This window comes from Lethenteron reissneri, chromosome 11 (genome assembly GCF_015708825.2).
Source record: "Lethenteron reissneri isolate LAM-NWPU_2019-01 chromosome 11, ASM1570882v1, whole genome shotgun sequence".
Taxonomy (NCBI): Eukaryota; Metazoa; Chordata; class Hyperoartia; order Petromyzontiformes; family Petromyzontidae; genus Lethenteron; species Lethenteron reissneri.
The window spans coordinates 2,301,457-2,321,993 of NC_083789.1; the positions used below are offsets into that span (position 1 = coordinate 2,301,457).

General features: G+C 45.9%; 3 protein-coding genes across 3 annotated transcripts in view; all 3 read right to left on the bottom strand.

Moving 5' to 3' along the window:
* Window positions 1-1,827, bottom strand: part of LOC133341267 (centrosomal protein of 170 kDa-like) — a 77,283-nt gene extending 75,456 nt beyond the window's left edge. Inside the window, 1 exon segment of the mRNA XM_061549764.1 lies at window positions 1,609-1,827. The gene's annotated coding sequence lies outside the window, so the exon portion shown is untranslated.
* Window positions 1,828-9,783: 7,956 nt separating this feature from the next.
* On the bottom strand, window positions 9,784-13,075 carry NTPCR (nucleoside-triphosphatase, cancer-related). The gene is given in 6 exon segments (XM_061549765.1): window positions 9,784-10,013; window positions 10,173-10,193; window positions 10,195-10,383; window positions 10,720-10,825; window positions 11,295-11,457; window positions 12,858-13,075. Coding segments are annotated over 6 exon segments (591 nt in total). The 5' UTR covers window positions 12,904-13,075; the 3' UTR covers window positions 9,784-9,947.
* Window positions 13,076-14,681: 1,606 nt separating this feature from the next.
* On the bottom strand, window positions 14,682-19,942 carry MAP10 (microtubule associated protein 10). Its single transcript, XM_061549766.1, is given in 7 exon segments — window positions 14,682-15,472; window positions 15,894-16,028; window positions 16,030-16,098; window positions 16,100-16,372; window positions 16,375-17,733; window positions 17,735-18,745; window positions 19,806-19,942. Coding segments are annotated over 7 exon segments (3,021 nt in total). The 5' UTR covers window positions 19,815-19,942; the 3' UTR covers window positions 14,682-15,307.
* Between the last annotated feature and the right edge of the window lie 595 nt (window positions 19,943-20,537).

Genomic DNA, 20,537 nt, shown 5'->3' on the forward strand with positions numbered 1-20,537 from the left:
TGATGGTGGTGATGGTGAGACACGGTGGTGATGATGGTGGTGATGGTAATACACGGTGGTGATGGTGAGACATGGTGATGATGGTGATGTTGATGCATGGTGGTGATGGTGGTGATGGTGAGACACGGTGGTGATGGTGATGATGGTGGTGATGGTGATGCATGGTGGTGGTGATCACAATGCTGCTGCTGCTGCTCTCCAACACGACGTGTTTACTGACAACCTGACTCGGATAAGCGAACACGAGACAATAGAGGACGAACCACAGACCCCCCCACAACACACAGCAAGTGCCTGTGAGCGAGCCGCCTTTGTCTCCCCAGTGCGGATGGCTACACACCGCACAGGCGACTTACTTGCGGCTGAGCCGACCTAAAAGGAGGTTCAGGACCGGTTCGAATAATCGCGCGCGCCCAGTGATGTTGGACCGGGAATCCAACTCAGGTGGCCGCAGGGTATGTAACGTAAATGACGCTAACCACAGCGCCACCGCTCCACCATTAAAACAAAGATCCCCCGGGTAGCCTGCGACAGACTGTAGGGGCAAGTGCTGTGAAGGCCGGCGCTGTGGCACACGAGGGGTGGGTGGTCAGCACCACGCCCGGCCGCCTTTGTCTCCCCAGGGGCGGTGTTTTAACACACCGTACCAGGTAAACTCGTTTGAGGCTGAGTCGACCTAGGGGAGGCCCCGGACCGGTTCAGATAATAGTCACCCGGTGTTGAATGGACGTGAGCGGGAATCGAATTCGGGTCACCGGTACACTACCCTTAAACACACACACATAGACTACACACAACACACACTACACACACACAGACTACACACACTACACACACACAGACTACACACACTACACACAGACTACACACAACACACAGACTACACACACACACACAGACTACACACACACACAGACTACACACACAGAGAGACTACACACAACACACACACAGACTACACACACACACACAGACTACACACACACAGACTACACACACTACACACTACACTACACACAGACTACACACTACACACACACAGACTACACACTACACACATACTACACACTACACACACAGAGACTACACACACACAGAGACTACACACAACACACACACATACTACACACAACAAACACAGACTACACACACAGACTACACACTACACACACAAACTACACACACACAGACTACACACTACACACACTACACACACACTACACACACACAGACTACACACAACAAACACACACACTACACACATACTACACACACACAGACTACACACAACAAACACACACACTACACACATACTACACACACACAGACTACACACAACAAACACACACACTACACACATACTACACACACACAGACTACACACAACAAACACACACACTACACACATACTACACATAACACACACAAACTACACACAACACACACAATACACACACAGACTACACGCAACACACACAGACTACACACAACACACACACACAGACTACACACTACACACACACAGACTACACACACAGACTACACACAACACACACACAACACACACGGACTACACCATTCAAGCCTGGCAACAAAGGGGCAACTCACCTCAATGCCACGACCAGCGCGGGGCTCTCTGGTCGAAGCGCGCAGCAATGCGGGAGAGAGCCGCAACAATCGTCCCCGACCTTAGCGAGGGAGGGATGGAGCGTCTCTCTCTCCTCCTCCCTCTCTCTTGCACGAGGAGCAGCGGCCGCCTGTAGCACCACCACCAGCACCACCACCAGCACCACCACCACCAACACCACCACCACCAACACCACCACCACCAACACCAGCACCACCAACACCACCACCACCAACACCACCACCACCACCAACACCACCACCACCAACACCACCACCACCAACACCACCACCACCACCAACACCAGCACCACCACCAGCACCACCACCACTAGCACCACCACCACCAGCACCACCACCAGCACTCGCTCACTGACTCACTGACTCGCTCACTGGCCCGCCCTCTGTAGGCGCCACGCGGAGCGCCACCCCCGCCCAGCGCCGCTTCCACCAATGCGCGCCTCGTAACGGGACGCGCGCGGCCAATTGTGGAGCCGCGCGTTCACTCAGCCCCTGCTCCAGCCTGCTCCAGGATGCTCCAGCCCGCTCCACGCTGATCCAGCCCGCTCCAGGCTGCTCCAGCCTGCTCCAGGCTGGATCAGCCTGCTCCAGGCTGGAGCAGCCCGCTCCAGCCTGCCCCAGGCTGCTCCAGCCTGCTCCAGGCTGATCCAGCCTGCTCCAGGCTGGATCAGCCCGCTCCAGCCTGCTCCAGGATGCTCCAGCCTGCTGCAGGCTGCTCCAGGCTGATCCAGCCTGCCCCAGGCTGGATCAGCCTGCTCCAGCCTGTTCCAGGATGATCCAGCCCGCTCCAGGCTGCTCCAGGATGCTCCAACCTGCTCCAGGCTGCTCCAACCTGCTCCAGGATAGAGCAGCCTGCCAACACAGTGCCACCAAATAATGATTCAAATTTAGAAGTCTAAGCAATTGTGTTTGAAATGCTATAGCGTCTTACTGATTGTGGTATTAGTGGCATGTAAAGATATCTATCCCGGTCTCTAGCAGAGCAGTACGACCCACTGTTTGGTGTTCATTTGGTGGAGATTTTTAAATTCATCATTATGGTCGGTTTTCCACTGTTATGTGACATTAGGGGCCGTCCATAAATGACGTCATGCACCTAAGGGGGCAGACATTTGTGACGATGTGTGACGAGGGGGTGGGGGGGTGTTTGAGAAATGTGACGTCACATCAAAATGCGCAACTTTAAATAAATATAGACAACACGTTCTACCTAATTAAATAGACTTTTAAAATATGTTTTACTCCTACAACATCAGTGTGCAGCACCACATTAAATACGCACTACAATGACAATAGTTTAAAGCGATTTGAAGCATGTTTTATTTTGGGGGGGGCGGGCAGAGCATTGTGACGTCATATTTGAGGGGGGGTCTGACTTTTTGTGACGCCGTGTGACGAAGGGGGGGGGGGGGTAAAAAATCCTCCAAAATCGCGTGACGTCATTTATGGACGGCCCCTAAGACATCAGATCAGTGTGAGAGCCGCCACACATTTGAAACTGTTGGGGGGTTGACAGCAGCGGGCCTTGCAATGAAAAACAATGATCTAGATCCATCCAGATATCTCTATCAATAGCGCTTGTCGGCAACAGTAAACAGGGCAATGAAGGTGGCCACGACCTAATACGAGGGGGGGGGGGGGGGGCTTATCTATGGATAATATCAGCCGGGTCTGTCGTGTTTGGCGATCTGTAAAATATGTCCACGCCAAGGCACACCGCATCTTGTATCGCTCGCTGTGGCTACCATACATCCACCTCCCAGTCCACTCACAATTCGTAAATATTCAGTGAGAAGTGAAGCCCATGGCCACATCCACACTTTCAATGTGAAAGCAGCCCTTGGAGGTCAGGTGTAGACTGCAACTGCGGTGGGATCTGGCAGTAGGAAGGAAGGGATGACACGGTGTGGTGGTATAAGCGGCATTGGATGTGATGACCTCTTTATCTTCAACTTCAGTGGCTCCCAAAACACCCTCAAGCGCTGCCTATGTTTCTTTTTTTGCTCTCTTTTCTTGGATTTTCTGTTTGCACATAGTCACTTTAAGATGTTTTCTTGTTCATGTTTTTGTTTTTTGTTTGTTGCGGTTGCACCCGATTCAAGAGCCGAATGGCTCACAGGGCTATACCAAATAAATGAAACAGAAAAACAAAAAAACTGAATGAATGATCAACACAGAGGAGCTACTGACCGCTGTTTATTAGGAGGGTATCTGCCTCCCCAGGCACCCCCATAAAATCATCACTTGTCTACTCGAATCGTGTTAATCTATTTGTCACAAATACATTTTTCTTGCCAATCGCCATTTACATTTCTATCACTCTCCTGCGCCCCCTCCCGACAGCCACGACCACCATCTCTTCAACCGTTACCCTGAAGTATGAAATATGTACTGCTGTTCAAAAAACACAGCCAATCAATAGTCCCAATCCTATCCATAAATCACCCCAACACTATGCATCCCCCTATCACTTATTTAGTGATGGCAGACCTATTAATGCGCCAAATGTACCGTTTTCCTTGAGCCACAAAAGACTAATTTTGATTAATAATATGTCGCAAATCCGACCATCACATATCCGTCCTGACCAAATAACTGTCCATATCCAATGCAGTGTTTGTGTATGGTATAACTGTCAATATCTATGAATGGTCGTTAATCCAACCTATTTACATGTAGAAATGTATCCTTAATCTGAGATGAAGTTACTTCCAATGTACTGTATTGAAGACATTCCCGTATATAAATGGCATATTGTCCAGTAAATTATGTTTGCAAGGTAAATTATGTTTGCAAACTGTCATTTTCTATAGATATTTTCCAGAAGTTCTGACCTTATCTGACCTTTTCACCTATCTGCATACACCTCACTCCCCAGTGAGTCGGAAATGCAACATATTACTGAATCTGTATTTTTCAGAGCATAACTACGGCCACAACAACACTTACACCAATACAAATAACAAAGACAACCGCCACTCACCACGGTGGTGGTGGAATTACCACGACGCTTGTACCAGGCGAGGTGCACTTCGAAGCCAGATGATTTGTCTAAATTGTCCACTGTGCGAACCCGCTGTGTTGTGTCTGCCTAACACTCAGCTGGTTGTTCTAAGCATCTCTGGTCTTGTTCCCGTATTGGCTGCTAACAGTTGCTCATTCTAAAATCCCCTGTGCTATTTACTGCACAATGTATTGACACCAATCACCACGCATATATTTTCCATCCCATCTGTACTTACGTGAACCCTGGAATGTATTAGTGGCTATCAATCAGGGCTGGATAAAGTTTGTGGCATGAGCAGGATACATATTTATGAGATTGATTAATTTTTTAAAAGTGCAAAGTGTTAATTTTTAAGAACTCTAAGCAACAGCATAACCTTAGAGGTCATGAAACAGACAGCGTGTGTGTCTATAACAGATAAATTCCCACAGTTGCCTAATATTTCAGCACAAAATTACCAAAAGCCACTTTGTGATGTAAAAGCAATATTCTAGATCCGATGGCAGCATTTAGATCTTGAACAAATTGCTGTATGCAAGAATCAAAGAATAGAATCATACATTTTAATACAGTGTAGTTCAATATACTCCAAGTATATCATTAAAATTTGCTCAACTTGAATATCACCTAGAAATATGTGTATAGATATTACGAGGTCAGGCACAGTGTGGGTGTTTTGGTCAAAGGTGTTAAATGTAATTGTCTAAGATGGAAAAATACTACGCAGTATGTTTGCCTTAAATAAAATTACAAATATATATCTCAGGTTTTTATGAAACTTACCAATACATTACTATATAACCTACTGCTTTGTATTTTAATGTTTCTTCAAATTTCTTGCCACAGGCGCTGTTAAAAGCTCGTTTCACAAAATGAACGTTGGAATGTCGTTATTTTTTTAAAAGGTAGCCCTAAGTTGGTAGTGGAAATTCCACATTCTGATGCTATCCACCAGTCTCTGTAACTTCTTACAAAATGGTACGTATTGTATCAACCCTGGAAGGGATGACGGTAGATTAATGGTTTAATACATTGCATGGAAAAAGCAACACTTTAATATGGAACATCATATATTTGCAACATGTATTATTCAGTGACGATCTATATTCACTGTAGTCTGTTGAGCTGAGTTCAGCAGCTCAAAATGTTCCACATTACAGAGAGCCAAGGCAGCAAGGTTAAGAGCATTAACAGGGCTTTGAAGCTCCTAACCATACGTATTGAACACTTACGCTCAAACGCTGTACACAGGAAATCATAGTGTAGGTTTACACAGCTTCTATTTCACATGCACACATATACTACACCAGGGCCTAATTTTTTTATGGAATATTTTCTGTTGTTTGGGAGGTGGGGGGGGGGGGGGGGCTGGAGGGGAGGGGGGGGGGGGACAGGGGAATATTTTCTGGAACTCAGCCCCAGGTATCTCTGGCTGAAATAAACCCCTGCAATTAACAGTCGTAATCTTGTTGGTCATTCTCTATCCACTGGAAATTGTTGTGAGGATTACTTTTTAAAAGTGTAAGAGTCTAATCACTGATTCCTCAGTGTTTAAGTGGTGATGGAATGTAATACTGTACATGCATATTAAATGCAGCATAATCTGACGATTAATGTAATAATGTTCTTCAAATTAATGTAACGTAGAGTGTTGATTTTCGTTGGGGATACCTGCAGAAAACCCACACCTATGAGTGGATACCATTTGTGGATGCCAACAAGTAGATATTGTTGGCATCCTGCATTGGCGGTGGTGCACAAGCACAAATCACAAGTGTACTGTGCAGCAGAGATGAGGTGACGTTTCGGGCAATGCCCCTTCTTCATGATCTCTGCCATGAAGGATGGCTATTTGCCAAAACGTCTCCAGCTATATATATTTATTTTCATTCCAGGGCAGCGTTCTTGACGAATGCGTTGAGGTTTTGTGCTCCTATATTTCTTATTAAGGGGCCGTCCATAAATGACGTCACGCGATTTTGGACGATTTTTGACCCCCCCCCCCGCTCGTCACACGGCGTCACAAAAAGTCAGACCCCCACCCTCAAATATGACGTCACAAAGCTCTGCCCCCCCCCCCCAAAAAACCATATTTCCATTTTGAAAATAAAACATGCTTCAAATAGCTTTAAACTATTGTCATTGTAGTGCGTATTAAATGTGGCGCTGCACTCTGATGTTGTAGGAGTGTTGATAGAACAATTAGTGCTGTTATAACAATTAGTGTTGTTATAACAATTCTATATTATTTAAAGTTGCACATTTTGATGTGACGTCACATTTCTCACCACCCCCCCCCTCGTCACACATCGTCACAAATGTCTGACCCCCCCCCACCCCCTAGGTGCGTGACGTCATTTATGGACGCCCCTAAATCAGCTGTGCAGCGAACTCTGCTCTTTCCCGAACGAATTTGAATCCTGTTTAGATTCCATTCAGCGAATCGGGGAACTCGATTCCACACGGTAACGATTCTTCAAGGAATCGATTCACGAATTTTGGCGGGAAGCGGCAATGGCGGCCCCCATGGAGGAGGAGGGCAGCGAAGCGTGGGAGCCCAGTGATCTCCTCCCCGCGTCCTCCTCGCTCTCCCAGTCCCTGGAGAAGCTCACGGTCGTGACGAGAGCCATCACCAGGAACGTGTCCATCGTCAACGACGCCCTGGAGAAGTGAGGTTTGAACAGATGTCACCTCAAGAGATGTGTGTTTACATTTGTTACAGCACTGTCCCGTCAATCCACTGTTTGGATGAGGCTCTTCTCACACCAAGCTGGTGTCGAGGGGGTATATTTGACCTCACGCTGGCCAGTGAGGGTTGGTGGAGGCTATAGACGAGAGCGTACAGCTATGGAGTGTGCTGCACTGGCCTCTGCCAGTGAACCTCGCAGCCTATAACACCTGTTATGCATGCATGGTCGCCGATCCCAGGCATCGTCGAGGCCCTGCTTATCTGTCGAGGTCGGGACGAATTCCAAGTGATTTGTTTATACGGCCCATCGACCTTATTTGCAAGTGGATGGATAAGACATGCGATGGAAACAATGAAAACGGACCATGTTAAAGTAATCGATGTTAAGACGGAGTAAGGGGTCGTGCTAGAAGCTGATTGCCTCGGAGGGATTGTCATTAACCCAAAACACCTCTTATGGATTGTCATGTATGTTGCCACTTGCTGTTGTAAATTGCATGGCTGTTGTAACTTGTTTACCCTGCCCATACTGGACACTGAAAAAGAGCTTTATAGCTAATCGGATTCCTCCTGTAGTCTAAACACATTCTGGTTTTGAATGTAAACTTTCCACACTAGGATATTTTCATTACACAAGTAGGTCCATGTTTATCACGCTGACTTGACAAAGTATGCTGTATACCATGAGATATGGATACAGTACTGGATACGTATAAATGTACGGTACTATATTTTGGCATGACATAAGTTAGTACATCCGTCCGAGTCATTCTTACTTGCTTTCATGTTGGGAAGCTAATGTAGCAATAACACGATTGCCTTGTCGAATTTTTATTTTACAATCAGCAGATTTTGAGTACTGTATTGTTTGATCTTTTCGTTTTTTCTCGGCACTGCAGTTTCCACGAATTTTGTTAAATGTTCAAGAAACTCTCTTCAATGTAGTAAGACACATTTTAGGTTTTCTTGAATAAAGGATTATCCAAACATACCTTTACAAAATCACTGCCAACTTATATTTGGGGAACACAGAAAAGAGTTGAAGAAAATTTCATTGATTTTATTTGGATTCTATTTAATGTATTTCTTAAAAATGTTAATCTCGTGTATTCTTTCAGAATTCTGATGGACAAACCATTGGCTGACGAGCTAAAGAAGTACTTGGTGGGTTATTTAAATATACATTTTTAAACATGTACATATTTTGTGCTTTTGAAATCATATGCTGTATGTCTGCAACCATGCTTGTTTTGTTTGTGGAACAGACAGACTTTTCTGCTGAATAATTCTACATGGAGAAGACTCAACTCTCAATCGTTGCCAGTCTGCCAAATTACTGGTCATAATTACTTTACAGTTACGAGCCGCAAATAAAAATTGCATTTCGTGCCAACGTATACAGAAGATAGTAACTTTCATTTCTATTTATTTAGAGATGTATAAAAGGTTGCATACCATCCCCACCGAATTCCCAACCCACTCAAGATTGTCCCAGTGTTTTTTTTCCAGCAATCCGTCACCAGCACAACCATGTTAATTTGGTTTTTAGAACAGCCTTATTAGCCTTGTCATAGCTGTTATAACATTGTGTTTGACCGATATTTTACAATTAACTGTAGATTCTGAAAGTGTAATGCCTTCTATTAAGTACATGTTAAACATTGTAACAATTGTTCCTGCAAAAAAATAGAATGCATATTTCTAAGATGTTTAATAATGCAATTTATAACGTGCACAATATTTCATGTACATAAATCATATGGGCACTTTTTGATGAGTGTACTGCTTAGTCTATTGATGATTAATACGCTCATTGAATTGGACATTAGATTTTCTCAAGTGTGTGTGTATATATAGTTTCAATATTAATGACCGAATCTTATATCCTCCATATGTAATAAAACACGACAAAAGTGAAGACATTTATTTTTATTTACAACTGCAACACTTTCAACACTCATGTAAAGAAAACAAACCTGAGCACAGAAATATTTATAAGGTGCACTGTACAAATTATAAACTTCAGCCTGCATTATTTATCTAGCCTGAAGTAAAATGTTAGCCCTTAATTTGGCTCAAGCTCATTCATATGCCGACACTTTATGTAAATAAAGGCTTTGCATCAAATAATTTTAAGTGTTATTATGTTTTGACTTTCTTATATTTTTATAAAGCATCTGTAATAGCCAAATATAAGTTACAACATATTAGCAGCACAAAACATTGTGTTTTTGCCAATGCACAATGTGTCAATATTTATATAGGTGGTTAAACCAGTGGTGGAAAATCCACATTCCCATGATGGTCTATTCTCTTCATGGGGTAATCGCTTGCATTTCCACAACGGTGTTCATTGTATCAAACCTGGAAGGATAATGGGGTGAGAGAGTTAACCCCAAATTTGGATTTAAATTCCAAGCTTTCAACTTAAGGAATGAACACTTAACCACAGTGCCACTTGCTGTTTACATACATCAGAGGCAACACAACATGTAACATCGAGGTTGAAGGAAGATGCAGAAGGAGTTTTGATGTGACCAGTGCAATTTGTGGTCAACCTATATTTATGCAGAGATTCAATGCCATTTGTCCTCTGCCTTTCAATCATTTGCATTCTTGAACTGCTTGCACGATGGCTGGCAAAAGAGAATCCCTGTTCTCCTTCGTGACCTGGTCAAAATGAAATATGTACAAACAGACATGATTATGTAATGCTAACATCACACCACAACTCATACACCTGCAACGTACATGTCTAACCACAACACCGATATTTATATTTTAAAAATGCGGGATATTTCTTTGAATATAATGGTGTTCTCAACATACCATGAACAATTTGATGTCCCCACTGGCCTCTGACCTCCTCAACAAGCGCCAGAGGCTTGCCTTTTGGCACGGGTATTGTGCCCAGCACATTTGTGGTGGGAATCTCCAGAGCCCGTCGCACACACTGCACAAAGCTCTGGCTGAACAGCTCCATCTTTCCTATCTCATCCAGCACCAGCACTCGGGCACCACCAGCACTTGGGTCCGATGGCTGAGAGACAAAACATCACCAGTCAGTTGCAAATCACGATGTCAATTGTAAAATTTTCAATAATCGTTTACGGAATCGATTATCTAAAGCTTTGGCATCAATTATGAAATCCAGTTAGATTTCCGATTAAACCAATTATTTTATTATGTTTTATTTTTATTATTTTATTACTTCCCTTCTACATGACTTTACCGAAAGAACCAAGAAGATGAATCCCTGCAGTCACGAAAGCTTTAAATCGAAATCCAATACATGCTATATGAAATTCAGTTTTTAAATTGACGTGGCACAGTAGGTGTGTAAATTATGGTTCGAGGTCTCCCTGTCTCAACACACGTTTCTCAGCAGCGGGAGAGCAATCTGTTCAAACGAGGCCAGGTCCACAGCGTACTGTCCAACCCGATACTCCCGGTGCGCAGAGGGGACACCACCGCCATCACAGCTGCGTGAAAGAAAACACGCCAAATCTAAAACGACGAATATTCATCTCAAGCAAACATTCCACTTAATATCACAAAGATGACTGTTATTCAGTTTTTATGGAGATGAATGATGAAGCATTGAAACTGTCATTAAAATTTTAAACATTAAGGCGCCTATGCCCTGTGAGTAGCAAAGGGCTCGGTACAGGGACAGCTTACTTCAGTGGCATAGCTTGCATATGTGCAGGTGGTTTAATTACCACGAAGCGTGTAGGAATTATAGTGGCAATTTAATTCCTTGCACCAGGATCTATATCGGCCACACAACACTACTGACCTCAGGTGTGCTTTGCTCAAACACCCAGAATCGGAATATTTATCCTGGAGAAATCGTATGAGCTAAGAAGTTCTATTTCTCAGATGCCCACAGGGCGTAGCAAGGATTCCCCACACGTCGTGGACTCTGGTAGATGCCCTCCCCTCGCTCACCCGAGCCGAGCCAGGGTGCCGCGCTCTCCTGCCAGAGACACGATGTCGAAACCAATCCTCCGGCCGCCCTGCCGCACCTCCTCGGTGTAGAAGCCCCACACTCCCAGACCGGCCACACGCAGGGCCTCGCAGGCTTTCCGCACCAGGGTCGTCTTCCCCACGCCTGTCTCAGATAAACAACACAAGTACATTAAACAAGCTGATTATAGTTTATGTCTTCATGGTCTGGGGTGTCAAAGGCCTACGCTCCTTACTCCAACTACAGGGTGCTTCAAAAAAATTTTAACACTTACATGGCACTATCGTTTATAACGGAAAGAGAACAGATAATACACTGTAACATGATATAAAAAGTATGTTAATAGCTTCAAAGAGTCTTGTTCTCCATCATTGTGCACACATGCCTGGAATCTTCTCCAGGTGGTCTCCAGAGCCTAGAGGCACATTTGTTGTGATATTGTTGCAGATTCTCAGACGTGTTAACATATTTTTGAAGCACCCTGTACTGCCAAATTCCTGAGACAAAGCGAGGGTAATTCCACATTCAAACTAAAATATAAACTAAAATGTAATTTTACCAAGACCCACAGCTATATAACTATTTTATCAGAAGCGACCTGACCACAAATGCTAGCTCAACGAAGTGGTTTATGTAGAAATGTATACCAGTCAAATAGCCTCAACGCATGTTGATTCTAAATGTGGAAGGAAAAACCGGAGGTCCCGGATAAAAATCCACGCGACCAGGAGAAGAGACACGCAAACTCCAAATATACAGGTGTCGAGGTCGACACCTGTATATTTGACACCTGTAAATATAAAAATCCACCCGACCAGGGCAAGGCGTCGGGGTCGAAACGACGACCTCCTGTATGCCAGGCGAGGTAGTTAACATCTCGCCACCGTGGCACCCTTTCTTCTCTGGTGGCACGTATTTTATCCTTAATTAACAAACTCACCACCCTTGACGTTCCACCGAGTTGAGGAAGTTACGACAACAGAGAGGGAGGGAAGAGAGAGAGAGAAAGAGACGCGGGGGGGAAGAGTCAAATGCAGCGTGATGAGAGAGGAAACCTCAAGACACGGGAGGCAATGAAACCACGGATTTCAGTGCCCTGTGCAAGTGTACAATGTAGAACAGCGGTCGGGAACCTATGGCTCTTCCAGTGACGGCATATGGCTCCCAGACAATTTTGAGTTGAAAAAAATAATAATAAAAAATAAAAAAAATCTGTTTGGAAATGATTTTAAAATACTTGTGATATTGCTTAATAAGACCGTGTCATTTTAAAGCAAACAGAAATTAGTTTTGAAGATAAATTTCACGGGTCACGCCTGCACGCAGCTCAACCTCACCACGTATGAACCAGACTACAAGGCCATCAGCAAAACCACGCAGCACCAGACGTCGCATTAAAAGTAAGACATTTTATTTATTATACGTTAAAAATACTATATGGCTCTCAATGAAATATATTTAGAAATATTTGGCTTTTATGGCTCTCCCAGTCAAAAAGGTTTCCCGACCCCTGATGTAGAACATCAGCTGCGGTAATTAAATACCCGGCTTCCCGGACAGGAACACGTGTCTGTGTGGAGGCGCCGTCATGGCCCCCACATTCACCAACGTCTTCAGCGGACTTTTAATTTGCGGCGATATCGAAGCGTGCGACTTAATGTAGAAATATTAAAAACACACTCGAGCACGACGGACGTCGACAGCGAACCTAGAGCCGAGTTGGCGAATCTAATCTCTTGACGTTGAGATTCGCATGCGAATGGCTCACGTATAGCGAGCGGCCCCGCGGTGCCAGATGAGAGGTTTAGAACCTCCGCGTGGTTGACGGTGCCGATTTAGGGGCCGTCCATAAATGACGTCACGCATATAGGAGGGCGGGGGGGTCAGACATTTGTGACAGAGGGAGGGGGGGGTTGAGAAATGTGACGTCACATCAAAATGCTCAACGTGAAATAAATATAAACACTTTATACTTAATTAAATAGACTTTTTAATAAATGTTTTCTCCTACAACGTCCAGAGTGCAGCGGCACATTAAATACGCACTACAATGACAATAGTTTAAAGCGATTCGAAGCATGTTTTATTTGGGGGGGGCAGGGCTTTGTGACGTCATATTTGAGGGGGGGGGTCTGACTTTTTGTGACGCCGTGTGACGAGGGGGGGGGGTCAAAAATCGTCCAAAATCGCGTGACGTCATTTATGGACGGCCCCTTTAGTGATTTGCTTACGTTTCCTATACTTTGCACTCCTAGCGTGCTTTCCTATTGTTTGTTATGACCTTCTGACCCGCCCCTACTGGACTTTTGTAAAAAAAAAAAAGCTTCATAGCTCATCGGATTCCTCCAATATAAAGATTCTGATTGAAACCCAGGGCCTCACCCACACTCTTCCGTTTCTTTGCTTCTTAGTGCGAGTAGTCTTGCTATGTTCATTTCTGCCTGGCCCATTGCCTCTCTCTCCCCATGTTTAACGCTACAGGAACATGTTAATGTTGTAGGAAAATGAGGTATTTGGTTAGAAAATCCAAATATTATGCACGAAACATCATTTTGCATGGAACACTGTCCCAACACATTGGTGCTGTATCTTAAACGCAAATTGAAGTCCACACTTTCAAATAAAATCTCGAGTCAATGTCCTCCTGGGTAAAGGATCAATGGGATCGCAACACTCCTGAGTATTGAGAAACACTGCAGTTGCCTAAAACCTGGACACATCTGATCTCTGCTCCCTCTAGTGGGCAACTCGGATTAATACTTCTAATCACAATCACATAGAAACTCAACGGTCAAGTCTGTATCTTAACCATTGTTCATCAACAAAATGGTATCAAACTACACGATGCATTATTTGGCTAGACAAAACTACATGCCGATGTGTAATCAGGTTGCCCGAGTTGCTCATATCAAATGTAATGCTGGGGAAAATTGCGAGCAAAGATTGCCCTAATGTATTATGGCCTTAATCCTGCAAGGGAGAGTCCATGTTCCAGTCTATCAATGTGTCGATCACTGTTGACTTCCCCTCGAGCAGTACTTACTTGATCAACTCCAGAGTACGATTGGGCCAAGCCAACCCATGACCGGAATTTGAACGAGCAACCTTCCAAATTGAGTCAAGTTGCTGTAACCAGAGCCACTTCACACTACGGTGGCCACCCCATAGTTCAACTCAAAGTTGTGGCCCTGAGATCAAACTAGAGTCACCAGATTCAGTGCAGTGGGCTAACCACTGCACCACCACTGCACTTCGTATGTAGCTTAGTTTAGACAAAACTTCAAAACTGGAAGAAAAAAATCTAAAGGGTATTTCTTCCTATTAGAAAAGTGAAACATTAAAAAAGATGTAGATGTGAATAACTAATAGATTATAAGGTCTGACAAGCTGCCTTTTATTAACATATGAAAATACATTACATCTCACGCAAGGAATTGTTCTTAGAATACATTTTAATAAATTAGTGTTGATGGATGGTAAATATAAAAATCAACTAAGATGAATTAATACAAACACCACACGCACACAAACATCAATTATCTTGTTGCCATCATATAAAAGGCTATTTTTCTCAATCCAAAACTACAGTACATTTATCCGCATCACTTTTGTCTGCAACTCTGGTTGTACACTTGATCCAGCCGATCCACAGTTAATTCAAATCGCAGCAGATGAGCTGTCTAAATAAGTGGCACATTCACAGACAAAAATATGACCATATTTTAATGCTACGATAATTGAATCCTTTAATGGAATGTAGCGGATAATCAAAATCATATTTTAAATGTGTTGAAGACAATTTGACAAGACGCCCTCTTATCAACGCATTGTACTCATCTCTGGCACTATCCTCCCATACAAAGACAAATTAGTGTAGTGGTAGCATACACAGAGTCCACAGTTGACGTTCGATGGGACAATATAAACACCAAAATAGCAGCTTAGTCCTTACGGGGGTCGTGAGCCCCTCTGAATGAAATGCAGGCCCTTCTTTTCACATGGTGTACCCAGGAAGCTTGGCAGCCAACTTGAGCTCAGAGATTGCCTTCGGGAGGTTCTCATCCAGAGTGTCGAGGCTGCTCAATCGCCCTCCCTCTTGCAGGGCACTTGGGTTCGACATCTCCAGGTCCGACAGGTTGGAGGGAACGTACGAGCTCACCTGAACACAGACAGAAAGACATCAGCACTTTGAGGACATCTGTGCGAGTGACATTTTAAATGCAGCTCAGAAAGAAAAAGCTGCTCTGCGTGAACATGTACGCACGATATTGTTTTTTATCCCCATGTTGTGTGGCCAACATGTCAAGTTAGTGTGTACTATATGAAATGGTACTTTTTGCAAAACAGAAAAAATGTGCAATCAATACGCTATGCCATTATCTTGGTCTATTTGTAGACATTTGAGAATGTGTAGGCAAGTAGGCCTCTTTCAACAAGATACTCTCTCGTGACAGCTTATACACTAATGTAATTGGCATACATTGTCAATGACCAGTCACAATCGATGGGACCCTTTTTGCCAGTATCACAGCCCAGCGAGTTAAAAAAGGTCAACGTGATCCACCAACTCTAGTAACTACCTGAGAAGTGTGGAGTGATTGACTCCCTTCTAGAGAAGAGCTCTCCAGTGTCGATATCTTCCGAAGCAAGGCCACCCTGGGGCTGACAGCGGGTTTCACCGATGGCACTGTACCTACAAACTTGTGATTCATTTGGACTTCCTTTCCATCGATCAGTGGAGCGATCCGACAGGCCAGACCGATCCGAATCAGACGAATCCTCACGAAACTACTGATCTGCCTCTCCCCTTTTCCTCAACAGGTTGTTTGTCCTCTAAACTTTCCGAAAACTCTTGGAATTTCTTCACGACGAATGTCTCTCGCAATACATTTTTTGACTTCTTTGGAACAACATTGTGATCGGACTCTGTCGAAGTGGAGTCTGCGTCGGATTCTGGTGCGCGGGAAAGTGCACGTGGCTCTGGGCTGCTCTTAAATGCACTCGATTGTCGGCTGGTGGGTTCTGGACTTGAAGCAAAGTCTTCGGAGTAAGTGGGGGTCAGTGGCTGCTGGCGTAGTCGTCACTGTACTTTACGGGACTCTCTCTCTCCCGATCACCCCACTCTCGGTTAGAAGACTGCTCCTCTTGCGTCATCCTCCCTACAACTGCAGGGGGAATATCAACCTCAAACTCATAACCATGTTCAAATTCATCATCATCATCATCACTATTCCAACTGGGCTGCGAGTGATGTGATGGTGCCCTAGGTAGTCGCACGGATAATGCACCACCTGATGCCTTCACCTCAAGGTCTCTGATCGACAAAGGCATGGCATCAAAGACAGGCTCCTCCAAGTCCTTTAATGAAGAATCTAACGGCGGCGGTAGTTCATGGTGGCTCCATGTGTGGCCTGAACTGCTGTCCACTTCGGCTATCTTCTCCAGACGTGCTCGGGCGACGGGCATTGGCGTATAAAGTTTTTGAACTTCTTTTTCTGAACGAGGGGAATCCACATCCAGGCTGCTTTCTATTAATGTTTCTACGTACTCATCGATGGGTGTGTTTTGGCGATGGGGTTGCTTTGATTTCTTTCCACACCGTCCCTTTGGGGCAGATATTCCGAACTTCCCAGCTTTTGGCTTGAGGCGTTCCATCTCTCGCTTTCGTTGCGCCTCCATTCTCTCCTGCTTCAAAAGGAGGCCAGGGTTGGTTTTCTGCAAACGCAGTCGGAGGGTGTTCGTAATCCCGAACATGAGCTTCTTTTTCTTCACCTCAGGTGGCTGGTTGCACTTTTCCCGTTCCTTAACGCCACGTTGCGTTTTTACTTTGGCACTGGCTTTCGGCTTTGGAGAAACAGATTTCGGTCTCCTTTGCCGCGTGGGTGTAATGGACCGTCGACCCTCTGTCGACGCCGACAATTGCCTGTTGTTGGCCGCGACTGGGGAATGTTGGCGCGCTCTCTGGCGCTCTGTGTGCACGAGTCCAGTGTCCCTCTGCTGACCAAGCCTCTGAAATCCCTGCTGTACATTTGTAAGGTTGCCCAGCTGTGCACCTTGGCCGTTTAACAAGGCCAGTTCAGTCAGCAGAGCACTCAACAGAGGCAACTGACTTAGAGCACTGCCAACTGCACCGGTGCTTTCTCTCTGGGACACCTGAACTCTGGCCCTAGCGGAGGGGTTCGGTTTCTGGGGGACAGAGGCAGCATCATCAATCTGCTTCTCAACTGGTCCCGTTGGTGGCCCAACCTCCACAGAGACGTCTTCAACATCACCTTCATCAATCACAGCTGCCTGTGGCAGCTCTTCCAAATATGCTTGTTCCACATTAACGCCATCAATTTCTTGACAATCATCGGTCGAATGACTGTAGAAAAGGGGAGGAGGGCAAAACACATTATCCGCAAGGCCGCTCTCAGTCAACTGCTTCATCTTCTTCATCCGATGCCTTCGCTTTCTGCTGCTGGGTCAGTTTACGCCGGTCCTGCGACCCAGCACGCACTTTGAACTTGGCTGCGGGATCCACGGTGGAAACGGCCACCACGTCGCCCCTGTTGTGAACATCTCCATCTCCCTCGGCACCAGCAGATGCCCTCTTCATTATCACAGCCGCGTCGTTATCTTCTGCAGAGGTCACCTCCGCGTGTCCTCGTCCCCGAGGAATCGCCACCGACTTGCTGGCCACCCCTGCCCCGTCTTCGGTGGAGACCAGGCCAGTGGCGCTCCAACTCCCAGTGGCCGGACCCCTATTCACCACCCACGAGGTGGTCTCTGAGAGGGCCACGTGTGGTCCCAGGCGTGGCTCCAGGTGTTGTCCCAGGTGTGGCAGCAGACTCGATCGCCCCAGGTCCAGCAGCCTGAAAGCCAAATGCAGGCGGCCGACGTCACTGCCCATGAGGTCTCGGAGGTCGTACACTCCTCTCTTGCCACCGCCACCGTTTGCTTGGTCCACGACACCAGCCAGGGACACCGACGCGGTGGCTACCAGGCGGGGCAACGGGGCGAGCGGTCTCTCATCCGCAGCCTCGGCGCGTGCTCCTCCCGTCCCCAGGTCCGGCCGCCTCCCAGGTGCCCGCCCGGGTGGGGCCGGCGTGGCCGGACCATCACCACCGCCGCACACGTCAACCACCATGGCGTACAGGGGCGCTGTGGACAAGTGGGCACGCAGAGAGTGCGGGCACATCTTGAAGAGGCAGGACTTGCCCCTGGCAAAGTGGAACTCCTTCACGTTGCTGCCGCCGCCGCCTTTGCTGCCGCCGGTGATGGCGATGCTGTTGCTGTTCTCTTTGCCAGCCGCGTACACCATGAGCGTGGGGAAGTCGAGGAGTCGCAGCGCCACGCCGGGAGAGACGCATGGAGCCCGCGACGCGTCCAGCACCATGAGCTCCACCAGCAGCTCCAGCGAGAAGAGCGACTCCCGCCCGGGGGACATCGTCTGATGTTGGGGGTTAAAGAGCGACAAAGCTTTAGGAAAAGGTTGTACCCCATCTGGCAATAAAACAGGTGTTTAAGATAGTAATAGGTTTTTACCCTTTCATCTGGTACAAAAACTGATACCTTTATACAAGGGGTCATGTTTGCAATAAGCACAACACAATCTGTCAAAATGCAAACAAAAAGAAACAACTCTGATGATGATATGCACTGTCCTTGAAGTTGATTGGTCCACACCCGAGACAGCTTTTCTTAGAGCCTAGTCTCCATTGGTGTTACTAGACTAGGCTCTAAGGAAAACTGTCTCGGATGTAGACCAATCAACTTCAAGGATAGTGCATATTATTATCAGAGTTGTTTATTTTTGTTTGCATTTTGACTGCTTGTGTTGTGGTTATTGCAAACATGACCCCTTGTATAAATGTGTCAGTTTTTGTACCAGATAAAAGGATAAAAACCTATTACTATATTTTGCTACTGGTAAAGGAGGTCTCATAGGTGTTAAGATGTTAAAACACCAGACAGAATCATTTTGCAAGGAATTATGTCTGCATTAACCACAGTGGTGAACATGCAAACAAAAAATGTGCTCTGGTAATAAATGCATTGTCTTTGAAACTGATTGGTCTACGCCAGAGACAGCCCTTCTTTATTACCAGAGCATGTTTTTGTTTGCTAAAATCCACCGCTCGTCAATTAACGCTGCCAATTAATTCCCGCTGCTGTTATCGTCACCGTTATGCAAACCTGGCAAAGCATTATCAGTGCCCTGCCTTATTACAGACCAATTCAGACCTCATTGGTCATCAAATCTCAGCGATCATTCTACCAAGTCCCATCACTAGGGAGAAACACAAATAAACAACAAACATTTTTGTGTCTGTATCTACAAGATTACGGGGAAAACCGTACGGGGTTGACAGCTGTGGTTACGCATTACAGGCACTCCGCTCCACTGAGCCGATACAACGAATCAATAACATAAAATCCACGTTCTAAAAGTAGAACGTTCGTTGTGGCAGCAGTAGGCGACGTTTCGGGCGACGTTTCGGGCGACGAACCTCTCTCATTCAAGGTAGCTGCGGGGATTGTAAAGCTGTCGTCATTTACCGACTTGCAGTTTTACGAAGTTGCCCGAGAAGAAGTTGATCGACGTTCGAGGCGAGCGGCCAACGGACGAATGGGCTCACACACACGCACACACACGGCGCTCTCGATTCTATCGATTACGCACGTCGATTCTGGAGCAGCACAAATCGATTGTTTTCCCAATATCGCACCATTGCTTGGCGGAGTTTACACTGGGGGGGGGGTGATTGTTCTCAGCCTAGGCGACAGAGCACACGGGACGGACCGTACAGATATTGCAGGGATTAAACAGGATACCTTCAACAGAACCGATTTGTTATAATCGATTCGGGATGCAGCACCGTTCCAACAGATGGAATCGCAGGGGCTAATCCATTGCCTAGATCTCAAACAAAAGTATCTTGCGATATTTACCTCGATTCGTATTTATAATTATTGATATTGTATTTTAAAAAAACCTTGGTGTTATTTGAACACCTATTTTGACATCGTTCACGCGTGTTTCGATTCCTCTTTCACTGATTCGCTGGTGGGCTGAATCGATGCAGGCCCGGCGTCACCGACCGCGCATGACGTCACAAAGGTGTGGACGACGGCCGCCATCTTACTCAGGGGGACAGAGCCAATGCACTGAGACCCCCCCACCACCCCAGCACATAGCGAGAAGACGTTTCGGGCAATGACCCTACTTCATAGCACATCAT